A 27932-nucleotide genomic window follows, 5' to 3' on the forward strand; every position below is an offset into this window, starting at 1 on the left:
TAATATTACAAAAACATTTTGGAACATTTTTTTGATGATAAAAAATAGGTGCTGTTGATTATTAAGCTAGACAAATCATATTATATCAATACAACGAAAAAAAAACAACAACTGTCCATTTCAATTTGTGTGACAGAAAAAGTGATACACTGTTTCCAATGAGTATTTTTTTTACTAAGAGTTATTAAACGTTTAAATCGCAGTTGCATCTTTTTGATAATCAGTAAATAATAACATGTCCAGTATTATTTTATGGGATTTTCCAAGCTAGAACATACCATACTAATCTTAGAGGTTTCTGTGTATGCAAAAAAAAAAAAATACAATATGAAGAGGCTTACTGATTTCATTAAAGCTATCCTCTGGGAGCATTGGCTCAGTGGGTACATCTGGATCTGTTCAGGGCAGGGAATTTAAAATAATTAATATCACCAAATTTGGCCCAAAAAGCTAAACATTCTGTTCTACAAAAACTTACCTTTACAGTCGGTCGAACTGAGGCCACTGAGAACCTTAACATCATCCACCGCAATATCCCCCCAGCTCTTCCTTTCTACTAACCCTTCAATCACCACCTAAAACCCAGAACATATTCATGTTTTATGTTATAGTTCTTAAGGGAAAATCACATAATTCCAATCTCAAAGCGAGTTTGCAAAGAACTTTGTGCTTCTTTGCAGAGCATTTTGTTAAATTCACCTGATACGGTCGGTTTGTGCGGGGCAGGAGGACTCGTCCTTCTCTCCAGCGGTTTCCCTGGTGACCGCTGACAGTCCAGAGCAAGATGTCCGCGGGTCCGTCAACTGTCTCTTTGCGCTGCTTGATATGCAGTGTACCAATGTGCGACCCAAACATGTGGTACCAGAATGATACACACAAGTCTTTGTGCAGGGAGTTGACCTCAGGGCTAACAAGTCGAGCCACTTCAGTCTCTTGTAATCCCGTCGCCAGAGTGTAGATGAAATTTCCCGAGCCACCTAATGAGTAGAAGGGGGGAAAAAAGGGTTTCAAACTCACTACATTGCACACAGTAGACATTAACGGATGTGAAACAGACCTGTATGGTCCATATTGGGTCCAGTGTTGAGCGTTGGGGTTCCGCTAGACTGAATTTGCCACCGAGAGCCAGTGTCTTCAGAGGTCCACCTGCAGAAGGATGGGTCATTGGCCCAGCCAAAGTCGCAGGCAAACCACTGAAAATCTGTAAATGCATTGAAGAAAAGAGGGTTTATAATTCACTGAGAATATACCAAAAAAATCCAGGTTTTAGTCTCGCTATCAAAATCCAAGTCCTGGTCAAGCCACTTTTGATATTTCACTGAAAACAGCAGAGGGCAGCAATTGACAATGGAACATGTGCTTTAAATAATCTTAAAAATCAGATTTAAATTCAGATTACATTGGATTCCAGAAATTCAGGGCTAAAAATCAAGGAAACCCATGACACTACCTTATAATATTCTATATTTGCATGTTGTCATTTAAAAACAAAATACTTGACTGCAACGTGCATACAACTTCAGTCTATATAAACGAGACAGGACCCTCAGAATGTGAATAAATGGGGACAATGGGACAAATGAGTTGCTGGTATGCTGTCTATTTGTAAGCAACATTCAATAGTAGTTAACCACAGAGGCTTGCAGATTTTAATGAGAGCAGGGATTTGAGGTTTGAAGACCGCTATAGAGTGCAGCGGCCCCTTGCCAACAATGACATTCTTCTTGAGCACATTGAAAAGGTTCCATAAAGGCCAAAAATGTTTTTTTTTCATCTGTTGTATTTGTATTTATTATTAAATCAGATTAAGACAGATCTCTGAAGTGTTTTCTATGCCCCCCCCATCATAACATTAACTCATTTATGATGAGCTAATATTTGCCAATTAAACCCTAATACACAAATATGATCTTTATAATAAGTAGACCTAATCCCCTTTAAATTAGCTGTGGCCAATTTGTTCCATGCTTAGAACTTATCAAAATGCATTCATTTTAAAATCTAAGCTAATGGCATTGATGTATGAAAAGGTGTAAAAACTGGAAATGCACATAGAACTCAGAGCAAAGGTTGAGTAGTGCCTATAGAAATGGCTCATTCTTCAAGGTCAAACAGGGGCGCAGCTTCACAGCTGGTCACTGCTTCATCACCTGCTATTGGCAATGTGTAAAGGTTTGAGTCTGCGTGAAGCCAGCAAGCATCCTCAGTTGACCACCATTGCATGTGTTACCTCATTTGAGTCTGGCTGTGTTTGGTATGTGCACGTTTGTGCCAGCCCGGTGATTAGTGATTATGCTGAAGCAGCAGCAGAGCACCCGTGCTAATCATCTTTGCATCACATATTCAGCCTCCGTAGGGGCCTCCGAGGGGCTTATCATCAACTTTAATAACACAAATACATCAGTGAAGGGAGGCCTTTATGAGGCACGATAAAACAGAATGGAAATTAATGCACAACTAACCAGGAGTTGGTAAATATTTACCCATGGTGGCACAACACAATCAGTATCAAATGTAGTCACAGCTAAATCATGGAGTCCTCGGGGGTATAAAAACTCACCTGGGACGATTGCCGCTGTAGCCGTTGTGGTTTCTGGCGTTGTTGTAGCACCTGCAACGACACAAAAAAATTACAAAAACTGTGAGTCATGCTGTATTCTACTCCCATGTACTTCATGCTGGATGCAACAAAGTCCACCTCTCTACTGTGTCTTATGTAATAATCCCCTCAACGCAAGACTGAGGCAGTGTTACTACGTTCTTCGTAAGAGACTTCAGGTTGATGAAAAGTGCAGGCAGCAGTGTAAGAATGGACCATTACTGGGTTAGTAGAAAATGAGGCCAATAGGAAAGTGTGCTAAAAGGACTTGAGGGAAGGGGAAGCAAGAATAGCGATAACGGATTGGAAAGCTTTGGAGCAGCTGTGCGTTTGGGGGTGCTGAAAATATCCTCTGCTTTCGGGTTGGCATTTTAAGTGACCGTGCACGAGGGTGCATGCAAGCGTAGGGGGACTGGAGTCAACTAAACTACGATAATGGGAGGGAAAAGGGGATCGAAATTAATGAGGTATGAGTACACTCCATTACGGTGGAGGTGCATGGGGTTTAGTCGGGATCTCTTGAGGGCAAAGTTAGCACCTGTGATATCGTAGTCATCACCTGTGCCACTGTGGCAGTTTGCTTGGTCGTCGTCGCACTCGTCCGATGGAGAAGTGGCCGGGGGATTCGTAGGAGGGGGATCTGTGGGAGCTGAGGCAAACAAAAAAGGATTGATTACATGTTCGCATTGGTTTTTGACACCCTTGCAATTGAACATTCCGGAAACGACTTGTTTTCCACTCGTCAACCTCGTCGCTATTGAATAAGTGGAAATGCCAGCTGAATCAGGGTTAGCGGGTGCAAAGCGCAAACAACTGAGCGGAACTGAGCGATACCTCTTGACTTTTATTACATTAGAGGTTTTCGGCAAAAATACTGACCATCTGGGGTACAATTTAACGACTGAAGTTGTTTTTCCTCTGGATTTTGGATCACCATTACGACTTCCTAAGCTATTAACGATCCCCTTTTAGCAACACGACTGTCCATATGTACCTACTGAGGTGTCTTATATAAATAGAATTAACTCAAAGTCCTAGTTGAACCTCAAAGACATAGAACGGGGGTTTCAGACACGTTTTGGCATGGACCCTAACAGCCACGGGAGCCTGTCATTATGACCCTGGGACACTTGGATGTGGGTACAATTCCAGATCCGCTCTTGATTCCTTGCAACACAACCGTCCAGTGTGTGTGTGTGCGCTCACACTACATATGGTGTGTAATGAATGGGTAACACCATTGCAGAGGGAGGGAAAGGGAATAGGAAAGAAGATGGGAAGTGTAGATAAAGACAGACATAGATAAATTGAAGTAAACTCCCTGTTTGTATGTGTGTGCGTGCGTGTCCTCTTCTTCAGCTAGATGAAATATGAGGCATATCAGCCCCTGTCAGATTCAGGGTGAAGAAGGTTAGAAATGGGGTCAGTGCAGCATCAGGGGAGCCTCTTACTGAAATGAGGATTTAGCCCCTCTGTTTAAGGGTTGAACGTGCATGCACTCACACAAACACGGACAAAACGTGCACCAATCCGTGTGTGCATGGCCAAAATAACAGGTTTGGCCAGTGCTGTGTGTGTATGTGACAGTGTGTGCGCGCTTTTGGCATTAACGCTGAAAACAAGCATTATCATCTGACTAAAGCTGCTGTTGGGAGTCAATGAGGCTTACAACAGAATGGGCTGCCCTGAAATTCAATATGTAAATCCATTTAGGACTTGCGTGCTGCAAATTCTTATATTGCTAAGCTGTTTTTGTGCTATCATCTTGGATGATGATGATGACGATGGGAAAAAAAATAGTAATTTTGAAACAAAAATGTGTGCAGCCCTTGGAAAGAACAAAGAATGAATGCACAGGTGCTTGGAAGAGTTTGATGGATGCCGGGCTGCTATAATCCAGCTGGTCCAGGTGGGTATCTATTTGATCCCTCTCCCCAAGAAGTGATGAGCAATCAGGGCAGCTTTCATGAAACTGGGAGACAAGACAAGTGTCCCTTGTGGGAATTGCGAGCAGAAGTTGCACAGCTGTCGGATCAACGTAGTGAGCTTTTCCTGCACACCTTTTAAATAACATGAAGTGTTGCAAAGAATGAAGCCACTTAGTAATGCTATTAGGTAAGATGATGGATGGCTCACCTGCATGGATTCTAACAACGATATTAGAACATCTACTTGAAATGTGCAAAATCATATGCAGGTCAAAAGGGCTCCAACGGTAGTCATGGAGTGTAGATGGGAACGATAAGGTCATGATGAGTGAAGGCGTCATTACTGTGAAACCTTACCGCAGCTGGAAATGTCATTAGCATGAGTGGGAAAAGGTTTCACTGTCAGTGGCACTTTACCACTATTGGTGGCAATGTCATTACTGCTTGTAGAGGAGTCATCAACATGACTGGAAATGTTTTTTTTCCTCACTTGGGTAAAAGACAATAGTCCCATTTGCCCCCTCTTTGCACTTCATGCAACCAAACTGAAAATGCCTCATTTGGATGCAATGCAATGGATTTCTTACCTTCAATATCACAGCCCAGGAGCTCAAGTCGTAAGCCCATTCCGGTAGCCGTGGCTCTATCTGGGTAAATTCGGATAAACCGGGTCAGCAGGGGTTCCACGGCCCTCAGCTCAGGAGTGTCGTAGTTGCTATTTCCCTCAAAAATCTGAAAAAAAACATAAGAAATAGAAGGCAACTGTAATATCAGTCCATAACTGAGTATGCATTAATGCTGGTTGCTACCTGTGCACCCCTTCAGACATTAACCCATCTAAATGAAATAATTTGTGTCATTCGCATTTGAGATCTTATCGATTGGTCTTACTGTGTGCTCTTCCCTTCATTATTGAAAAATAAAACATTAATGCAGAATTTGTGCTACAAGTCTAAGAAAGTTTACAACAAGTGTGCATTGTTATCGCAAATATACAGTACAGTATGTACAGTATTGCAGCAAAATAAAATATTCCACAGCTATAGAACGTTGGCTTTCCAGTCCTCTGTCCGCTTCACCTCAGGTGAAGTTTCTTCCTTTCGTTGAGATAGTTTTACTGTGTCGTGCAGAATACTAAAAGAGATGACGGCCGTGGGAATAACGATTGCAACAGCCTCAGTTAGTTCAATCATGACAGAAACTCATTCACATTGACTCTAGAAATACTTAAACAACTGGGTGCACTCGTAATTTGGAAAAAAGAACTCAATTCAAATGGACAAATTTGCAAATAGATGAGAAAAAAAGGTAATATATCCAAATACTATACCTTCGGCTTGTTTCCATTGGCGTCTAAAACCATTTTGAAGTCAGACCCGTTGTTGCTGTGGCCAAGCCGGAACTTCTTCATGAAGACCTTGTTCTCACGGTGCTTTCCCCCCTGAATGATCAGTCCCTTCACCACTTTTTCATCCCCCAGGTCCACCTGTAGCCACTCCCTGGTGAAAGGCTGGGGCTGGGGCAGCAGAGTCCAACCAGTCCGGCTAGTCAGCAGGCGAGCATTCTCTGGGACCCAGCTCCGATCGGTGTGAGATGATGCAGTGATTTGGTTATCAGTTATCAAGCCCGACACCATCCCCAGCATGCCTGAGCATGGGTACTCTAAAACACAAAAGCAAAAGGAAAGTTAGATTTTCCTTTCATTTGGCTATGTATTTGAATCACAATATGTCACACATTTAAAGGCTTGCATTCTGTGGCTAAAGTTTGTTCTGGATTAATTGACAAAGTCATTGTAAGGACACTTTATTGTGATATTACTATGATCTCTCTCCATTCTCTTGCCACCCACCGATTTATGCATACTAATTTTTTTCACCCTGAGGCACTTGTCTCCAGGCAGTCAATTAAAACCATCCGCTAACTTGGTGATTCCACGTCCTGCATTCTGGGGGCACTATTTCTCTTCATTTCCCATCTTCCTTTTCTTTCTTCCGCAGACTAGTCTGTAATCCCACGCCAAAAAAAACACACACACATTGCCTTTGTTTCAACTGTGACTGACTGCACTCATCTTCCTTCTGTTACACAGCTGTTGACATCTTCTGGACCTTCTCATCCACTCATCCTTTTATGTAGCACTATACTGCCTATGTTTATTCAAATGCATGTAGTACTTGAGATTTCAGTGTTAGGTTATGGAACATTAACAGTTTATAGTCTTACATTCATGCCTTTAATTGTTAGTGTTTACATACTGTTACCAACTTCATTAGTACCCGATATTTTAGATCACAGGTGTCAAAGTGGCGGCCCGGGGGCCAAGTCTGGCCCGCCGCATCATTTTGTGCGGCCCGAGAAAGTAAATCATGTGTCGAATTTCTGTTTCAGAATCAAATTCAAATGAAGATTATAGATGTAAATTATATTTCCAGATATTCACCTTTTAAAGGTGCAATTTTTTAATCCATTGTTTTTCTTTTTGTGTTTTTAGTTCAAAAAGCATTTTGTAAAATCTAAAAATAAATATATAAAGTATTTTCTGTTTTACACTTTAATATTGGACATAATTTAAAAAAAATGTTTCTTTTGAAATGAAAAACAAATGATTAAAATATGTTTTCCCTTACTAAGAAAAAAGCTCAAATAAAGATTGTTTTAGGTCTATGAAAAACGTAATATCTAGGGATTTTGTTCCATTTCTTTTAATCTGATTTGTTTGATATAAACATTATATCCGGCCCACATGAAATCAAGTTGACGTGAATGTGGCCCACGAACCAATCCGAGTTTGACACGCTTGTTTTAGATGTTAATACATAAATATAGAGTATGATAATATCTCAGGCAAAGCTTATGCAAAAGATATAGTACCTCAATAATATGTTTGATATTTTAGACGATGTGAAGAAGAATACAGAGAACCGAACCAGATTGCAGTGTGGAGTAATAGAAAACTTCTCCAGCCCATATGCTCCTGACCTCCAGTAAATCCCCAGATGCTAAGGCAGATGCCATTTGTAACGGCTTTGACTCCCACAGAGGAATGCATCATACGTTATTATATATCTTTGTGTCTGTAGAACAATGTATGCACTGTGTTGCAACGCAACAAAGAGGCAAAGCAGCATCTTGCAAAAGTAGGGAAGACTTTGAGAACAAGGCTTCATTCAGACTCTCTATGGTAATATAAAAGCTACTCTTAAGCAGAGCCTTGAGATAAATTGTGATTTTGTAATGTATTGGTACACATGTCCAAATGTGAGCTTTTAGGTTGCAACAGGAGTTTAGCAAACAAAGAAGGTAACCTCTGAGTAATGATGATCTTGGGAGTAGATGACGATATATTGGCATTTTCTTCTTTCAGTCAACTTCTCTGATGCCAAACTGGAACAACCACAGCAACAAACATGGCAGCACCAATTCATAGATCCATAGGCACTATTTTTGGCTTGGGTGGAGTCAAAGTTGTTCGTCACGTAACTGTGGTTATGTTATGAGCACCGGGGTGCAGAGGTTTGATATTAATGACTAGCTGAAACTTTGTGATTAGGCCCCAACCACTTCTGCTGTTTGAAACCATACACCTGTGTTTCATGGGTGGTTTGCTTTCATATACTGTTCTTTAAAAAAAGAAAAACTATGCATCAAGCACAGCCCACCACATTGCTCTATATTTAGGGTTCTTTAGGCAAGTTCTGCTATCAGACATTGTTAACTTCAAATATAAGTCAGTGAGTCACAGCTTTATCCAGGCCACGAGAGTCCCACAACTCCTATCCTGCTACATGTGCGGTACTAATGCAGTGGAGCTGGCAGTATCTTCTGAGCACCCAGGGGTGCTGACGTCATTTTAGAGGCCCTGCGGTGACTTCTGTCTTGTGATGTGTTTACTTGCTGTATGCCGTGGCTTGGTTATGTTCCCAAAAAAACACACAACGCAGCTGCAACATTGATAACCCACAATGCATGCTGCAATCATAAAAACAGCCACACATTAAAATGCAAAACACTTTCCTCCATATCATTATACAGCGAAACCCTAAAACTTCCGTTATCCGTGATAACTAAAAATGGAAATCCACAAATAGCCTTTACTAAAAAACTCTGATAACTGTTTATTTCCCCCAAACTAACTAGCAGATGTGCTTTGGCCTATTGAATGTGAAAACCAGACAGTTGGAGATGCCAGTGTCATTAAAATAAAAAACGCCAAAGAGGCAAACAAGGTTTTTTGCCAAAATGAAAGCTCTGCAAGAGAAAACAGACTGTAGCTAAATAGGAAGCTGAGACCAGATCAGCAGGAGGGATGGGACCGTACAAAGCCCAGCCCTCAGCCTGCCAACTGTTAGCTCCATTTATATTGTATGAGGTTGTACTACATCTAAAGACAAGATAACAAGACTACCTGATCTCCCAACATGGACCACCCTGTTGTGAAGGTTTATCCCTCAACGACATATTGTATCTTTCCACAATGTGACATACAAAAAAGCCATTGCATTAATGTGAATACCAAGTTTCTAGATGAATATAGGATATTACGAGAAATGCGATGTAGTAGTTATGTTGGACACGTATTTGTGGTTAAAGCCATGTTTGTGGTCCACGCAAAGTAGATTTGACTGATTTCATTATTAAAGATTTTTCTTTTACTGCGGTAAAGTCACATTTCTGAAGATTGAATTTCAAATTTAAATGCAAATCATGTAATCCATAAAACAAAATGCAGGTTGCTATTCTGACTAAACTTTAGAGGAGGCAATCAAAGGACAGCAAGATTACCACAAGACAGATGGTTTTATATTTCACATTTTAAGGATTACTTTTAGTTGCAATTTTAGTGACAAACACAGCAGAGGGTGTTTTTATAAGCTTTTCGGTCAGAATGAATCGCCACTCTACTAACCTGATATCTTGCATCCATACACTTCAAAGCGCACTGCAATGCCTGTTTCCCAGGTAACAGGACGGATGCGGATAAAGCGTGTCAGAGTGGGTTTGGGCATCATCGTCTTGGCAATATCTGTTGGGTTAGTGTTACCCTGAAAAACCTGAAAGTCAGAAAACGTGAAGAAGATCATGGTATGCACTTGCTACAATTACCCTCAAGGTGTACTAAAGAACCAAACATGGGTGATGTCATCATCGTCCAGATGCCTCATTATAAATTGGACACAAAAAATGCAATCCTTACAATTACGTATAACATAATACAGTATAATTACTGCAGTGATATAATGATTCAATGATATTCAAATTTATATAATAGAAAAACCATTAGGATTCCATCAATAGCCTTAAAGTGAGCATCACCATGACAGCAAATCCAGTGTTTTGGTTGCATGAGTAAAATTCATGACTATAGGTGACTCATAAATAGTTCTCCTGTCTCCTGTGCACCACATGTGGGATATGGCCTGTAAAACTGGAGAAGGTATTTGCAAATGCCCCTTTTCTGTCATTTCGCTGTACATCTGCGGCTGTCTTTCTGCAGTGTCTTATGTAAAGTTCAGGGATGTCACAGTTTTGCCCTAGGGTACACAGTCAGTTTACTAGCACCAAATACGGGAGCTGACCACCCAGCCAATCAACTCTGAACAGTCCATCACAGTTCATTCTGGGTAATTGAATCTCACCAGTGACCATACTATCCTCTAACCTCCTGAACTCAGCACTCATAGCCCAGAGCAATCCAGCAGAGAAAAGCATGGTGGGACTGATAGAAAAATATATTGAAGCCCGGCTAATTTTGCATGACTGAGAACATGATGCAAGGGCTTAGTCTTTAGCCCATGCACTATCAAACATGCCAGGAAGGCACTCACACCGCTAAGGGACTCGGTTACAAAGTCATGAACTCTCCCAAATGTCGTCACTCTCCCCCCCGCTTGCTTTTTCTAGAGCTCATAACTGCAAACTCAGCAGGCAGTAAATGGTGCCCATTCTCTACAGAAGCACTTTAGACTATGGAAAAAAACACATGGCCAACCGACCGAGTCTTTCTGTGGCACCTTGCACTTTACACACAAGGGTCAGTGTACTTAAGAGAGGACAAAAAGGAAGCAAACCCAGTGGTCTGTGTGCACAAACGTGATCGTTTGGAAGCCCTATTTCTGTTGAGACAGTGTCGCTTCCACACTCTTACCAAAGTATTTACATCTCAAACATACCTCAATCACCAAGTGGACACCCACTTTGTTGGTTGCATCCAGATGGGCAAAAACCAACTGGTTCAGCATCTGATCAGCAATCATTGGATACACCGCTCATACCATTCCAACTCTCCTAAATCTGCCTTCACCAGCTGCTCAAACATGACACCCTCAACAACCCTTCCATTACAGTGTTGTTGTCAAATCCTTTGTCACCGCTGTCCCTTTAACAAGCTGATCGCAGCCCAAAACAAACAACATTCCTTGGAAACTCTTCCCATCTACAGTTACTATGAGCATGCTCTGTTAAAGTTGACCGCTTACACACGTGCAGTGGCTACATGACCACACGGAACAGAGTACATAATTACACGTTAGAGCACATATGACAGGGTATTTCCCATTTTGTGGTGCTTGAAAGCAACACACACAAGACCATAATTCAAATCAGCTGGACAGTTTGAATTGGGATATTCCTAATGTTGCTGGTATCTATATCTTGAGCATTAGAGAGATATCATTACCATACTGTCAACCTTTGAACGATGTACTGGGGCTGTAACTTGAAATACTATGATCTAGTATATTATGATAACATATCAAATGACGCTAATTTTAAACATTTGATGACCCTGATTACCTTTTGTTTTGAGCCCTCCTTTAGTGTGATCCAATCGTCTCCGTTTGAACTGACATCGACTTTGTAGGACTTTACAAAATAAGTCCTCTGAGTCTCCTGCGAAACCGCTCCCTGGGTACCGATGGCTGAGACAAACCGTAGGAATCCAAGGTCCACCTGCCAAGTAGAAAATCAGAACAAGATGCAGATTCAAGTAAGATATTTAATACTTGCCCCCCCTAAATGTTGTGTGTTCCAAGTCTTGGAATTTAATAACATGTAATGAAAATATATGCATTCATTAATTAAGTTTTCAGGATGAAGTCTTAATTTCCTCTTGTGAATGCTTATTGGATAAAAATGTAAGCACTTAGGAAGCAAGCTGTACAATGAGATCAAATTCAAATTCACCAATACCAAACATGAGTAAGCTACACTAAACAAAAGGCTGAAGGTTTTGCACGCATTGTCTTACTTGTACCCTACAGGCCATGCAGTACTCTGCAGCTAATTAATCAGATTTGATACCCCAAAAATTAAAATGTGCTCCGACTATCAATAAATAACCACTCATAACAAGTTTCAAGACAATTGGTTCATGAATGATGGAGTCTTAGGACTTTAAAGTTAGTGTACACAAGAAGAAGAACAACGACAACAAAAACTTGAGAGGCAACCCGACAGGCTTTCAGCATGTGTAAAAAGCAAAGTATAACATGCAATACAACCTCAAATAATTCACTTTTTTAAATGTAGGAGCCTTTGTAAAATTGTAATAACCTCCACAAACATTAACATCCTTTTTGGGCAATATAAATTCAACTAAAAAAAAAAAAAACATGTACACAACTACAAAGTTTGCTCAACAATACTTTGTTGATGCACCTTGGCAGTAATTACAACCTCAAGTCTTTTTGAATATCTGGAGAAGAGGGAGTGAGTGTGCGGGTGGATGTCTGTTTTTTATGTATTTGTCACATGTATACATTTTCAGAGCCGATGCTCATCAAAGTTAGTCATTGGGTTGCCCCAGACCTTAAACAGAATCACAGCTTGTGCCTGCCAACCATCATGATGATCACAACCATGACCATGACTTTCAGGAAAAGAAGACCACACAAACCCTTATGAGGCATCTGTTCATGTGGCAAGGACATCCGCTATTCTAAAAAAACACAACTCTTACTGATGCATTTACTATATGGTGTGATTGATACTCGAGACTTACGTAAAAGTTCTATAATTTTGCTTTTGGGATATACAACCACAAAACAACCAGCAAGAGATAATCAGATACCCCATGGCTAAAAATGGTGACAAATCCTATGGGACAACCCACAACTGAATGGTACTGTGTGCTAACTGAAAGCTTTTTAAATGTACGTTTCTTAATAATCTGCAATTCAATTTTGACAGACTAAATACATTAATGAGAAATTATTGCATTGCACAGGTAGAGATTGGGATTAGAACAACTGATTTCCTTTGGAGATGGAGAGAAAATTGTGCTTGTCGTAGAGGTCTAGTCTCTCTTTTTAACAAGCATTACAAGCCTTTCACCTTCAAGTAATGTATGCCACATATAACCTATCTGTACTGTCAAGAAATTGACACTATTTTACATGGTTTTGTACTGGGTTAGTTAGCTTAGAAGATGTAAAAGGTGAACACAGTGGGGTCTACAGTGGATCACTGTCATATAGACTTGCAGACAGTAGGGTCCTGGATAATGGGCAAAGCATGATTTATTAATGGCTGCTTGTTAGAGGAAGAACAACAAGGTAGCGGTTGCACTAACAGACCAAGGTTACGTGGGTCAGGAGCAGAGAAGACTGTCTGCCTGCTTGCATTCCACAACCCAGGGGCCTCAGTAACAACAAACAGACCAAAATAACAATGAGTGAAAGTTTTTTAAGCAACTACTTCAGTCTGTACACGAGGAGATTACTTTTATTTTATTTTTTTAACATTAAAAGGAAAAAAAAAACATACTTGCAGTGTATGACTGAGTGACTCATTTGACAAAGACCGGGCAAAAAGTGACAAGAAATTGGGGGCTTTTTCGATTCTGGGTGGAGGTTACCCAGAATCATAGTCCACACCCTTCAACAGAAATAAAGGCCTGTAGAAAGTATACAGTGACACATTAAAGGAAATTACCCTTGCATTAATAATTTGACTTGTGCTCTTACTGTGTGGCCTGAAAACATCTTTGTAATAAACAAGTTTTGAGGCAAACCGAAACGTTAAGAGTGTTGCAATGGGTGGAAGGAAATTATCTTGTGGTCAGGCTTGTAATGACAAGCAAGTAGATCAAAGTACTTTTAATCCACATTACATATTTGGATGAGGTAGATTGAGGTGTTGTTAGCAATAAATATAAAAGTTATAAAGTACTTGGAGCAGTTTGGTTGAAGATTCTTGCCATTATTAAAGATACTTGATATGCATGTTTTCCCACATTGATTATAGTCATTGTTGCATGAATGCAGCATAAGAAAATGATAAAATACTTTTTGGGGTGGTATCTCTCTCTTCATGCTTGATTGGTTTATAATTGAGCTGACAAAAAGCCAACAGTGTGAACTCTGGAGGAAAAACACCAACTTTTGAAATATTTTTTTTAAAAACCAAAACAGAGCTTCAAAGTCGACAAAAAGCAGCTGGTGGACATAGAACATAACTTCTGGAAATGTTTTGTCCCATGAAAGATCTTACATTCTATTGAACCCAAACTAATTCTTCGATAACAGGAAAAATATGGCAATTTTGTTTTAGCGAGCTAATATGCAAGCAGCATGTTTTGCCTCATATTGTTTTAATTACCTAGGAACAGCCGTTTTGCCATGGTTTTCGGACTCTCCTCTACTTCTATTAACAATCTTGAATAAAAAGTATTACTCAAGGACCGTAAAGGCCCAAGACCGGCCCCACCATGTCACGTTTATTCCAATATTCTCCTGACATTATTAGGATTTATTTTTAGAAACTGCACCTTTCAGGAAACCTTAAATTATGTATGTCTTCCAATTCATTGCCCTAGTAATCTTATTTTCTCAGAGAGAGCGGCGCATTAGTCTCACAAGTAATATTGCATACCAAATTGCTACATTTTTGTGGGTTACAAAAGTACTATGTGAGCAATTTAATTGTAAAAGCTACATCAATACTAATTCCTCATGATTCAATCTGTTTTCATGTTTTAATATCATGTACCTAAATAAGGGAAATAATACACATTCATCACATCATAACCTTGCGAAGAAAGACAACGATAACGGTTGTTGAAAGAGCATTATTATCTTGGCAAAAGTAGAACATTTTATGACTCCAAATATAATAATGTTGAAATATTGTTTTAGTGAGCTTGTAAAACTTCGAGGAGTATTTATTAGGTCTCTGTGATTTTTAATGATTGTGAGGGCTTCATTGTTATTACCAACCATGACACATCTGTATTCACTACAGCTCTGAGTCATGATTATGAAACAATGACACGTTCATTGGACAGGAAAGGAAAGCGACCTGGAGGTATATGTCACGTCTGGCAGCTGCTTGATGACTCCTTCCCATAATATGCAGCTGACCATTTAACGCATGACACTAATCATGAGCTGACTTTTTTCTTATTACAAACTGGTTCAAAGGATCTATTATGGTTAATTATCAGGTCCAATTTTTTTTTTACCCTTGATACCATTGTAATTATCCTTCATTTGTGGTGTCATAAGGATTAAAGGAACTGCAAATCGGTAGTCTTTGCTAACTGAACGCCTTTATAGAAAATGAGGGGAAACTAGACAACTAGATAACTGATAGTTGCTTAACTTCCTCTTGTATGAATTAAATAACATAAATATGTTTTTTCTAACTGTTTAATTGTGTATAGGGAAGTAAGCAATTAGAGGTTGTTTGGTCAGGGAAATAATCAAAACGCAACCTGTTATCTTTTCAAAGTGGACCACATTTTCAGTGCTGTTTTCTTTACAGAGCGACACAGAAAAGTCAGCCCAAACCGGTTAACAAATCAGGACGCCATTTCCAAAATGTGCAAAACAAAGCAAGGAAATAAATACCATGATTGTATATTTGCATATAGAGTAAACATTCCCTATCCCCGGTTGCCCTTAAATAGTAAACCTGCGGCATGTTCAGCTTTTTAACTTACTTTAAAAGCATCATCAAATTAAATTAAGTTGCCATCATCCATATACTGCAAGCAAGTAAAAGTCATTTCCTTTTGTGATTAAACAATTTACTTGTGAAGACATTGACGGCTATAAAAACCAATGAGACTACCAGATAGAGCATGCTGAAATAGATGCAGCAGATAGAACTATTGAGGATAAATTATAGATGTGACTCATCAAGCATAAAAACCTACTGTATGCCATGCCACATATGCTACTATGTATAATATGGCCATTGTGAGTTGTTCAATAAAAAGGCTTTTAAGTATTGACAGTTGGGCTTTCTCCAAGACGGTGTTAATTATTAATGTTATGTGCGCGTGCAATCAATGGCAGCTGCCTGACAGCGACCTGGTCCTCCTTTCATTCAATCATTCAGACACTCCAGTGACTCTTTGTGACCATCAGATCCTTTCTCTGTAATATGCTTTCAGATCCTTAGTAATTTACCCCATTATATTCCCAAGGAACCCTTAGTTCCTCAGGCCACCGCGTTCTGCTCTACAATGTGCAAATGCAGTGTTTTCTTGACAATGCTAAGTGTTAATCAAGTTTTCCCTTCTGGTACTACCCTGACTCCATAAAGGCGATGATCAGGCCGTGAGCTGCGAAGTCTGGGGTGTAGGCTAATTCATTTTCACTTCAACCTGCTGGAGAGACTCCTGCTGTTCATCCTCTTAGGCTTCAAAGAACACATTGGCGCATACAGGAGGATAATAAGCACAAATCTCCCACCTTCATGCTCTTCTGCAGACTTGAATTTTAATGAGGAATAAGAAAGAGGTGGGTTGACTAGTGAAGTAGGTAGAGCGTGAGCTCGAGCAAACAAGAAAATAAAGTCTTGTTTCAAAGGATTATCACCTCTATCTTTGCTGCCACATTTGCCTATCGTTGTATACACAAAAGAGCTGATTAATAAAAGTGTTAACTCAGCTCTAGTTGCTCAAACTACATAAGACTGTAATTACTGTCCTTAGGTTATACTGAGGCACTGATAAAAAAAAAATCGATGAGGTAAGAGCAGATAAAGTAAACATATCCAGGAACATAAAGGTTCCATATCATGAATTATAAAACCAACCAGACCCAGAGAATGATAATGATGTAAATAATGAATGGATGTGACACATCTCACTGTGCACTGAGATGATTTGTTCGTGCCATGAGGCGACTGACCCTGTTGCGTCACCACAGATGGAGTAAAAAAAGCAGAAAAACAAATTCCACTCTTTTAATACCACTTGTGATAATTGGGCTCGTAATCAAAACGCTCATCAGAAGTGCTTCGTGTGCACAAATTGCATGACAACCACAGACGAGGCTCTTTCGTTAGCTTAAACATTAGAAGCGTTTTGATCTGATTAGTATAGAGAAACTAAGCAGACCCATTAGAGTGTATCCCTTTTAGAATCTACTTTTTACTGCCAAATCAAATTTTCGACATGATCAATAATGTATAACGAGGGAATCCAGTCTCAAGTGACAACAAATCATTGTGCGGATCTTTCCGCTGGAAAAGAGGCACAGTGGGATTGAGTGCTCAAGAGGCTGTTGTCATCCTTAGTTAGCAGAGCCAAATAGTGTAAGCACCTTATTCATGCAGCTTCCGAACTACTTTCATAATTGTCTTATTTCTCCATGTGCATGATAACCACCAATGCTCCGTCATAAATTGGTAATAAGCAGCCCAAAGAAACCCAGCACAACCTTTCAGCATTATTCATTATTAATACATTAGAGATGGAATTCTTGCACTTGGGTAAAAAAAAATATGGAAGCTGAAATCTAGACCCATAAAACAATGAATACTTTTTAAAAACTGCAATATATATTTTTAGGGGGGCTCAATTTTCATGTTTTTAGCCGGTTAAATCTTATCCAGTCTTTTTTATGGGAAAATAACCGCTGTAGTTTCTCTGATTCTCTATTGAAGATTTCAGCAAATGTACTTTAACTGATGACTATCGGAAAAAAAGTCATGTTGTACAAATATGGCAGTTTTGTGGCTATACGGGGAAGTACGTATGTTCCCTTCCTGGTCCACTCAGACTTGTGCGTTGTTCTTGTACGGGAAAAAAGTGGACTACTTCCAGAACAATAAAGCACAAATCCAAAAGTACCCACCAAAAAAGGACACATGCATGGGAGAGCACACATATACACATTCTCTCGCTGATTAAATTAGTCTGAAGGAGCATTGTGAGATCCCAAGACAATAATTTGACTGCAATAATAAAAGGAAAAGCTTGCTAGTGGTTCTCCAAAAGTAAATATTTGTCTTGTGGTTGGCTCTATTATTCATCCTCTTAGGAATATGATGGGGCCAAACTTTTCAGCAAAGGAGCAGAGAGCACCGGGGGAAAAAACGGAAGAAAAACGAAAAAGAAAAAGAGTCTGGGAATTTACAAGGCCTGAAGGGACTTCAGATAATAAATCAAACATGCCCCATTAGCATTCAGGTAGTGCTCGGACTCAGTAACTGAAGGCACTTGTAGTGCGAGTGGACTTGTGGTACGTGACTGTTTTACCATTAAAAGCTGGACGATAACAGTTCCTTTGTGAGCCAGATTGTTCGCATATGGCAGCAGATGAAACCATATTTTTTAAAAACAATACATTAAGGTTATTTTTCTGTGTAAAAAAAAGGCTGCCAAAGTTTATGTTTAGCAGGACTGCCCTCTCAAAATCCTAATTTGCTGTTATCGCGGAATAGTGAAAGAATATAGGTAAGACTCAGAGCCAGAGGAACATGAAAAGTATTCAACCTTATCTTTTCATGAATATTTTTCAAAGCCACGTGTGACATGCTCTGACCCAAACTCCATACTAGTGCAATGTTGGAATACATTTCCCTTGGCATTCCTAGGTATAAATTGGAAACTCTTATCAGGCTTGATTTTCAACTCTGTGGCATATCGATGTAATTTCTATCTCTTAATGATGAATTTTCTTACCTGTATCCACTCCTTGTTTGAGTCCTGTGCAGGGGTCCATGCATTTTCATAGTAGTTGAGTCGAGAGCGCTCGGGGGACCAGCTGGGATTGTACTGGGATGAGGCCACAATTTGGTCAGATGTTATCTCACCCGATTCCATTCCCAAGGGGTCACTGCAGTCAAAATCTGAGAAAGGAAAGTTGAGAAATTGAAAATGGGAGAGAGTAAGAGATATTTATTTGCTTGCTAAGCGCTGTGCTGTCATACATTAGACCTAGCATGGGTCTTCACTGCCTTTCAACTTCAGAGCTCATCTAAGGGGAGGACAGCAACACATATCAAGCACTGAGTGCTGATGTCCGGAAAAGAACTTTCCATCATAGATGCTTCAGTAAATCCCTGCTGTTTTCATTCTCCCCGGGTTGTAATGGCTACATACTGGAAGTGGTCTGCATTAAGAAGTAAAAATGTCTCCATGAAATATTAAGTACAGGCTAAGTTTGTCTTTTTTTATGCCTTCAAATTTCTTTCAGACTACTTTTTTTTTGCTACAGACTGGATCTGCTTCCCTCATCTGCAGTACCTTTTTTGCATCACATTATTCTTTTTGACTTGGTCTCATGGGAGAGTTTAGGTTAATTTACTATCCGTTCCTTGGTGTTGTAAATTACAATTAAAATGACCCACCACCCAGGTTCAGGGATGTTTTATGTTGTTTTGTGTTGACACGGGGCAGCCTTTTCCAAACATGCCGGGCTCCGTGGTTACAGATTCCGATGGGTCAGGTTGCGGTCGGCTCAGTTAACCCATGGAGGTCAGACATTCTGACACCTCTACAGGCGGCACCATTGTAATGGTCATTCAAAGCACAGAATCTCTGTGTGTGTCAGCATGGCTGCATACCGTTAGTACAATAGGTAAGGCACATTCGGTTTTAAGCGATTCAAATTAACTTTAGATGTGCGGTCATGCACATTGGCATCTCACTGTGACAACAAATATTGTTCTACTACTATACTCAATCTCACTACTTTTTTAAAATCTGTCTAGTCTTGTCAAACGGAATTATCAGGTCTTGAACTTTACTGACTGGGCGAAACACAAAGGGTTGTTTGTTTGTAACCATTTGCACATCCTGATCTGGTGAGCTGTGAAGCATCACATAGCATAGAATTATAACCTCAAAGGAAATGAATGTGATAAATGTGATCTCAGGTGTTAAGAGTACGTATAAGAAAAGTCTTGCCTTTCATCAACCTTATCACTTCGATCAATGACTTTCAGCTATTTCCAGTCAACCGTTGCTGTTAGCAAGTAATAACAAAAAGGGAAGACTGTCTTGCCATCGCATCAGCTTAAGTCTGCTTTTCTGCCAAGTTGTCAATATGCCATCTGATCCAAGATGTGCGATTAGGGCAACCTAAGTAGCTTAGAGGAAATCATCAAATAATGATATCACAACAACTTGCTGATTTGTTATGCATGTTTGCAGTCTTTCTGTCTCCTTAGGGCAAGGCAAAATCTTTTGGAGGTGATTAGTAGATTTGTTTAATGTCAGACATCTCCTGTGCGAGTCAAAGCCACACTTTGTGTGTGAGTGTGTCGGGTGGTCTTTGGCCTCTGGATAGATTTATGACTTCGAGCTGCTCCGTCTTTCTTAATGAAATGTTTAAGTGGGAAGGTTTTTTCCCCCTCCAAAATAGAGGTCAGGAGGTCACGCTAAGTGACTGCAATGCCGCATCTTAAAATACCAGACGTGTGATGGATAGTATTTACAAAATGGAGATTCCAAATTATGGGTCATGTCTGGACCTGTTTTGTGTCCATTTGGGACTTAAAAAACACATTCCACCAGTAAACAGTAGGAGTTTCTTTTTGTTTAGTTAAGTTTGCATTTTTTTCTAAACACCTCATCTTTGGTAATGAACTACCAATCAAATGAAGGCCAGGTGTATTCTCAGCTGCTATTTTGTATTCAGAAAATTCCTTTGGCAGTGATTTTTTTCTGGAACTGCAATGATAAGATTCTTATTTTCTGTGTTTTGCTATGTCTGTTTCTTTGCTGACATCCAAGTTAATCTTATTTTCTAGTGTGTTTATGGCAACTTACCCTCAGGAACAGTCCTTTCGATGACTGTGAAGTTGGCAGAAAATCCCTCCTTGGCAATGGCACTGTCGGTGTTGATTGTAAGTGCCAAGATGCCGGTGTAAGAAATGATTCTGCCTGGTGTGTTCTGTCCACAGTACCTGCCAATGTATGGTCCAACTAAAGGAAAAAAATGGGTGGAGGTTTTTTAGGAAAAAAATGGAGTGAAATTATCATTATCATGGTTTCATTGTCCCTAGGGACTGCACTTGCAATGGAGTTGATAATGCAGCCCTAGGCCAAAAAACAGAAGTCAAAATCCAAATGCTTAAAAATTAAATTGGCCTTTTTAAAAAAAATCACTGCAATAGACTTGGGCTCAGTCCAGATGGTAAGAACTTTTTTCTTTAAACAGCATTTGAAATTAGCTAGTTCTCGTCTTGTTTTATCATGACAACAAAGTTAGGATGGCTATTTAAGTTTGTTATCTCATAGCAGGAACAGTGAAATTAAAAGACACCTTATTCCAATAATTGCAGCTGCAGCACCCACCACTAAACCTATTTGACCACTACTATGGAATGCTACAATAACCTTAAAGGTTACAGCATTCCATGACCTACTTGGTGAAGTTAAGTTCCTGTGATCATTGTCTTTTTGTGGGTTGTAAATAACTCCGACCTTTCCCACCGGCTAAGCATGTTTCTTATTGCTGTCAACACCAGAGTAAAAACAACAACAACAAAAAACTGCCATGTCCGGGTCTCTTTTGGGAGTAAAAAAAGAGAAACGCGTTGAGAACAAGTAGACACAAAAGAGAAATTGTAAAAGACAAAGCAATAAGGCCTCATGTGGGGCCCGTTCTGGCAAGCACAGAGAAAAATGGCATAGAGGTGGAAATGTTAACAGCAGTGGGAGGTGATAGCAAACAAGTACAATGACCTTGCTCTGTGTGTCTTGTGTGCTATGATCCATGCACCTTTGGAAGAATGTTGGTGCGCAGAGACCTGTGGCTTATCTGTGATTTTTAATGCTGTGAGCAGTGGCAAGAGACAGTACAACCTCCCTGCAGCCGGCTGTCATCCCAACACGGCCCCCTGTCCATCTGATGGATAAAAGGAAAATGCTAGGCCCCAGGGATTTTTAGGGGTGCACCAGTGACAGCCCAGATTAATCTTTAGAACCCAAGTATCTGTTGTATAAGTGTCACCATTTTTGGGTGCTTTTATGATAGCCCTAGCACGATGGCAACCTAGTGCTATGTGGGAAAAATGTTCTTACAGTTTTAAGAACTGATGGTTATATAGTTCTATATGTAGTACTCTTGTCGGCATTGTTGTTTCATCTCTTGTGGTAATGCACTAGAGCAGCCACCTCTGGATCGAGCAAAAAAGCAGACACTTTCTCCCCTTCAGTTGTTTGTTGTTTGTCAGAGCTGTCTATCACATACAAAAAACACTTCATGGCAGTCTGACGTGGTGTTGTCCAGTGTTTCCCTGACAAGAGATTACTTGCCTGTGTGACATAGTGAGCTGAGACTCCTGAGTCATGTTTTTTTCCTACTTTCTCATCATGATAGCTTTTTCAAAACCAAGTAAGCCTATGTATTTAAATTTGGTAATTATTTGGCATCAATACAAAGGTTCTGTGTCCAGACATCTACAAGCAAGACACAATATAGAACACATACGGTATAATACTGGACGATTGTGATGTGAAATAAAAATAGATTGGAAAAAGAAAAATGGGTAGTGAAACGTTTTCTGAAAGCTGCAAAGAGAAGCGCTCACCTCCAGGAAAGCCATCCCAGATCTCCAGACGGTCATAACGGCAAAAGACACCAGTAGGAGGCGTTGGGTCAGGCTCCAACTCAAAGGTCTCAAACTCCAAGATAATTTCGGACATCTTTGGGGCAAATATCATGAAAGCACAGTCGAGGTTGTTGGGGTACTTTTCTGGAAAGCCTGGAGATTTTATAACACCACTGTTGGACGTGAAGTTTCTAGAACATTCGGGACCTGCAAGAAAGAAAAGGATGGTTCACACTAATGGTAAACTACAGCCAAAGACATAAAATTAAACCTAAACATTAAAAGTGCTATTTGACAACGTTTTGGCATTTTTTTAAAGGCTTACTCTTGCACTGTTTCCTGCATTATCCTCATTTTAGAATGATTACAATTCCCAACAAACTTGATATTAATACATTGTGTGGAGTTTGCATGTTCTTCCCGGGCTTGCGTGGGTTTTCTCCAGGTGCTCCGGTTTCCTCCCACATCCCAAAAACATGCATGGTAGGCTGGTTGAACCCTCTAAATTGCCCTAATGTGTTAGTGTGAGTGTGGATGGTTGCCTGTCTCCTTGTGCCCTGCGATTGGCTGGCCACCAATTCAGAGTGAAAATGGATGAATGAATGAATGTCCTCTATCCAAGCATAAAAGTAGATTGGGATTGACCCTGCCTCACTAAAGGCATACAGTTAGGGCAATCATTTGGAGCCATTAGTGGCAGAAACGTGCCCGGCATAACATAATTTCCCCACTAGTCTGACAGCCTTTATGATGGGTGCAGAAGGGGTTGACCAAAAACATAATTACAAAGATTTTTTTGCTCGATAAAAACCAGCAGGCTGTACTTGAAATGAAAGCGGTAAAATGCTTTTTTCACTCCGGCATCTTGCTGGGCCACAAACTCGGGCAATCCTATCTGCGTCTGACTGTCCACTCATGGAGAAATTAAAGGGAGTACTACATCGATTTGCTCTTAATTCAAGTTGAAAGCCCTGATGAGGACCAATTTAGAGAGTTGACATTTAGAGCATTATTGAAAATGTGGCTTCTGAGAACAGCGGGGGACAATTTCACAGCTTTTATGACTATTTGGAACTAGAAAATGAGAACAATGTGAGAACGCTTAGGTCACTTAGTTGGACGAGTAACTTTTCTGACTGGGTCAAATTCATAGGAAATGCGGGTAAAAGATATTCACCATTTCCTCTTGTATTCTGTAACTCAATTTGTATACCTTTCACCACAATATGTGAGGAACCTTATCTCTGTTCAGTAGTAGACAGAGCACATTTCATATTCAAATATAGTCCACTATATTAAATGAGCTAGTTGTTGTCGTCCTCCTTTTGTATGATGTTGTGTTTTATTATATTAACTTTCTATTCATTACCTATGTTCGGGAAAATAAAAACTTCAATAGTCCAAGAGTAACGGTGGTACAGTGCAAATAAAAATAAAATTACAACAGTGGACAGGTGTTGGAGTGCAATCTAGTCTTAAATGCATTTTCATGTGCACAGAGACCTGGCATTTAGAAAAATGAATTTAAAAGTCCATTGTGTGGCATAAGCATTGAGTAATTGTTTCCTATTAATCACAGTAGTGAGAGAGAGAGACCATTTTCGGTCTTATGGATACTTTAACGGTTGTGACTCCCACTTCTGTGACCACTTCTTTTCATGACTAACAGTGTTAATACCCGCCAAGAAAAGAAGAAAGATTCCATAGTTGATGTTTAAGTTGTTATCCGCTTGATAGCACAGTCACTCTTTCCTGTGACACCATCAGTCTTTAGAGCATGCCGAAGCATGAAGACAAGCAGCATCACAGGAAGTGTATATCCTGTTGTCAGCCAAGTAACCACTCCCTCCTCCCAACTGACTCAGCGTCTGCTTGTTTTATCACCCAAGATGTCTGTATCTCTCCTGGCGGAATTTACCCACAGGGTCAAAATAAGTAACAAAAAGGGAATTTGTGAGGAATGACTCCAGCAGAACTCATCCCAGAGCCACACACACGCTCAGACGTCACCACATCTGAGACGAGCAGACGAATAAGCCACAGCAGTCCAAACACTGCTTTTTAACAGACTGCAGTTTATGACAGGAAATAGAAAAGACCAAATGCTGAGTGACAACCTCCATCTTGGGTGTATTACAACATTTATTGGTAGCAGTAATGGATTCTTTCTAGCTCCTTATTGTATTAAGTCTTCTGCGCTGGTTAGGGGAGTAAACAAATGTCACTAGGGTTCATTCAGAGGAATTGAAATTTGTTTAAAAGGCCGAAACATTCCTGTCAGGTGCTATTTGGTTGATTTCACACTTTAAACGGATCAAGATTTTTTATAAACGCCTTTGTGCTCAACTGTTTTGAGGCACGTTTTAATGTACTCAACTGAATAATATGTGTATTTTCAATTGGCAATAATGTGATGAAGGATACAACTCCGTATAGGCTTCATAAAAGAAAAAAGGATTCAAGTAATACAAAGTAAATTTGAAAACCCTGGAGTCAGTGGACTTAAGGACTAGAAATTCTTTTTTTCTGCCAATTGGCTGCAAGAAATCATGTTATAGTGAGAAATGTAGAGTTCATTCCAGCACATTAACACATATGGCCTTTTACTTTTGCACAACTACTCCTCTATATCAATCCAATATTCTTTAATGTAGGAGTATTCCAAGAGTACCAGCTGTCCCATTTACAGAAAATGGATGCGTTATTGCTACCATAAGCAAAGAATAACATTCCACCGTGCCTTTTTACATCTGTATTTAGTTTACACAGGCGTACGAGGCATATCCTGGGACAAATAGTGTAAAAGGGACATGTGTATTTCTCAGACTTTTCCCTGGAGTTGTTCATCACTCACTTTCCTTTGACCCAAAGTATTTGTGCAACAAATCATGGCAGGGGTATTGTTCTTCAACTGGTAAGTAAATAAAAAATGTTTATGTTCTATTTAGTTCTCAGGAGGCTCATTGATTATCTTACTTCTCGACCCGGTGGCAGCTTCGGACCTTCCCTCCGTCATCGTGCCCCACTAACCAAGATTAAATTCCAGATGGAGAATGAACTCATAATGCATGTGGTGACACATGCATACAAGCTTTAACATATTTTACTTCTGACACAGCATTTAAAGTCCCTTAAATGTTCTGCTGTGTCTGCGATGTCACACCCGCCTGGGCCAATAATATGAAGGATGACACATCTTAATAGAGAAGGGGCTTGAGGTAAAATGCCGCAGTCTCCCTCTGGCTGCCCTTGGAGTCTTATATTTTTCCATGCGCCAAGCGTCTCTTTGTATGTGTATGATGACAGAATGTCTCTATGCCAGATGTGACCTGTGGCACTTGGGCGTGTCGTCCATGAAAGATACATTTGCTATATTTGCCCCCTCTGAGCCCCACCTAGCACACACACACAGGCACATACACCTTGAGTGTGTTTTCACAGGTGTCTGCAAGTGAAAACACTGACTGCTAATGGATAGTAAAGCAGGCATTTGAAATTAGGACTATTTGTATTAATTCGAAGATAGCCATTATGTCAGACAGACTTGCAGTAGACTTTTTAGTCATGCTTCTGAGTAATAGTAATGATGAGCTTGAGTTTAAACGCGGTTGATAGGGGGCAGGAGTGGTCTTTAATGGTAGTATCCAAGCCACGTCGCCCACTTGAATGGGCCTGCAGCCAGCTTTGATGTGGCTGTATGCAAACTGGCAATCTGTTAAAGGAAAACACATGTCGAGCCAGCATGCTAACATATATAAAAACATACGCACGTGTAAGGAGATTTTATTGCCAAGAATAAAAGATTTGCCTTCTGTACAACGAACATGATATGTGTTACTCAAATAAACTCATTCATTTTCCGTTTTGCTTATCCTCACGAGGGTCAAGGGAATGCTGGATACTATCCCAGCCAACTTTGGGGATTGTTATTCTGAACGGGCCGTCAGCCAATCATGGGGTAAAATGAGACAAACAACCATTCATGCACACATACAACTGGCCTACCATAAATGTTTTTTGGGGGAAACTGGAGAAAACCCACGTGGGCATGTGGACAACTTGCAAACTCCTCACAGTAAGATCAGATCCCACCATGGATTGAACTCTCTCTCAGAATTGTGAGCCGGATGTGCCAACAATGATAAACTTTATAAACGTAAACTGGATTGGTAGTGGGTAAAAATACAGAATTGTTCTAGACTAAATTGATGAGGGAAATTGAACTACTCTACATTGTAGTTTAATAAACAGAAAACGCTTTCCAGGCCTTCCATTATCGTTCCTTTTAATTCCTTGTTTATTACGATTCCATCAGGAAGCAATTCAATCTCCTAACCTTAATTTCTGTCTGTGAATCGAAGATAATTCAACTTCCATCATGTGGTACTTCCCCTGACTTTTCAGTGAAGTGTGGTTGCCAATTTGTAGGCTATAAACTAAATAGCTCATGCTAATTAAGATGGCTGGATGGATGGTGCGGATGCGGGCGGATGAGAAAACAACCACAGTGTGATGCAAAACAACCTGCTTTCTTCCTATTAGACATTTTCCAGTCCCTCAGTGATGAAGGACAGGCATACCAATGTTTGCGCATTTGAGGTATTTGTGAACATATATTTAAGTCTATAGTTGAAATGGGTATGCATGCTCACGTAAACAGTTCTGTGTAGATTGAAAGTGTTTACATAATTATACTCCAAGAGTATGTTTAACTTAAGTGTGACCTTTGGTTGCATTTAACCCGTGACAAAAGGTGGTGCCAGCCCCGGAGATTGACATCTTGTGATCACCAAGCCTTTAATCATAGTAATAAACTGCCTGCATTCTTTCTTTGTGACTTTGTTGGCACGCACAATTTGGCAATTCCGCCATTATCAGATCATCTGTGCATCATCATTAACGCTACATGTGTTTGCCAACCCTATGTTTTCCCCAGCTAATACCCAGATTGTTGATAAAACGTGCTAATCAGCTAGCTTTGTATTCCTTGCTCGGCTTGGCTCTCTGTCTTCGTCAAAGAAACCACACTCTTAATTGATCTAGGGGCCTCATTCTTGGCTCCTTACACTGCAGTAGTCAAAACATGGGGTCTATTCATAGCATAATGAGGGTTTTGCTCTACTGAAAAATAACAGTTTGTTCGTAAAACTCTGTACATGGAGGGCGGAGGGGACGGGGACTTCCCCAATAGATCTAGCTGTTGGCGGTTTGTTTCTCCGACTTTTCTTTATTTAAATGCTCGACATATTGCAAAGAAAAATACGAATGTAGACAGTGTCCGGTAATTTTTACTACTCGCACTTCCTAGGGACAACAAATGTCACTGAAAACAACGAAAAGACTAAGGGACTACTTCTCTAAATGAGCAGCACCTTTACCTTGCTAAAAAAACAATATCAAATGTAATATCAAATCTGTAAGTATGTGATCTGTAGTTGAAATACTATCATGGCCTGGCCGCTTACGTATTTCAAATCAAATCTATGATAATAGATTCGATTGGAACATACCACGCTAATCAATGGAAGAATGTTGTGGATTACACTGGTCTATCAAGGGGGATCAAGCAGTATGTGTTTGTTGGCGTGGGGTTTCACTTTGATCTTGTA

At 40.1% G+C, this 27932-nt stretch overlaps 1 protein-coding gene across 3 annotated transcripts in view; it reads right to left on the reverse strand.

Annotated features, from left to right (window-relative positions):
• nrp1a (neuropilin 1a) overlaps window positions 1–27932 on the reverse strand; it is a 46280-nt gene that overhangs the window by 1558 nt on the left and 16790 nt on the right. For 2 of the 3 annotated variants that reach the window (XM_077624193.1, XM_077624192.1), the window contains exons 6-18: window positions 22303–22530; window positions 20537–20692; window positions 18446–18612; window positions 11323–11478; window positions 9437–9581; window positions 5858–6189; window positions 5115–5259; window positions 3138–3248; window positions 2561–2611; window positions 1058–1201; window positions 700–977; window positions 479–575; window positions 342–395 (exon numbers count right to left, since the gene is read on the reverse strand). In XM_077624193.1, coding sequence (XP_077480319.1) covers window positions 342–395; window positions 479–575; window positions 700–977; window positions 1058–1201; window positions 2561–2611; window positions 3138–3248; window positions 5115–5259; window positions 5858–6189; window positions 9437–9581; window positions 11323–11478; window positions 18446–18612; window positions 20537–20692; window positions 22303–22530 — 2064 coding nt within the window. The remainder of the gene's footprint in view (window positions 1–341; window positions 396–478; window positions 576–699; window positions 978–1057; window positions 1202–2560; window positions 2612–3137; window positions 3249–5114; window positions 5260–5857; window positions 6190–9436; window positions 9582–11322; window positions 11479–18445; window positions 18613–20536; window positions 20693–22302; window positions 22531–27932) is intronic. The other variant, XM_077624194.1, reaches the window with a different exon arrangement.

Source organism: Stigmatopora argus, chromosome 17 (assembly GCF_051989625.1).
Source record: "Stigmatopora argus isolate UIUO_Sarg chromosome 17, RoL_Sarg_1.0, whole genome shotgun sequence".
Taxonomy (NCBI): Eukaryota; Metazoa; Chordata; class Actinopteri; order Syngnathiformes; family Syngnathidae; genus Stigmatopora; species Stigmatopora argus.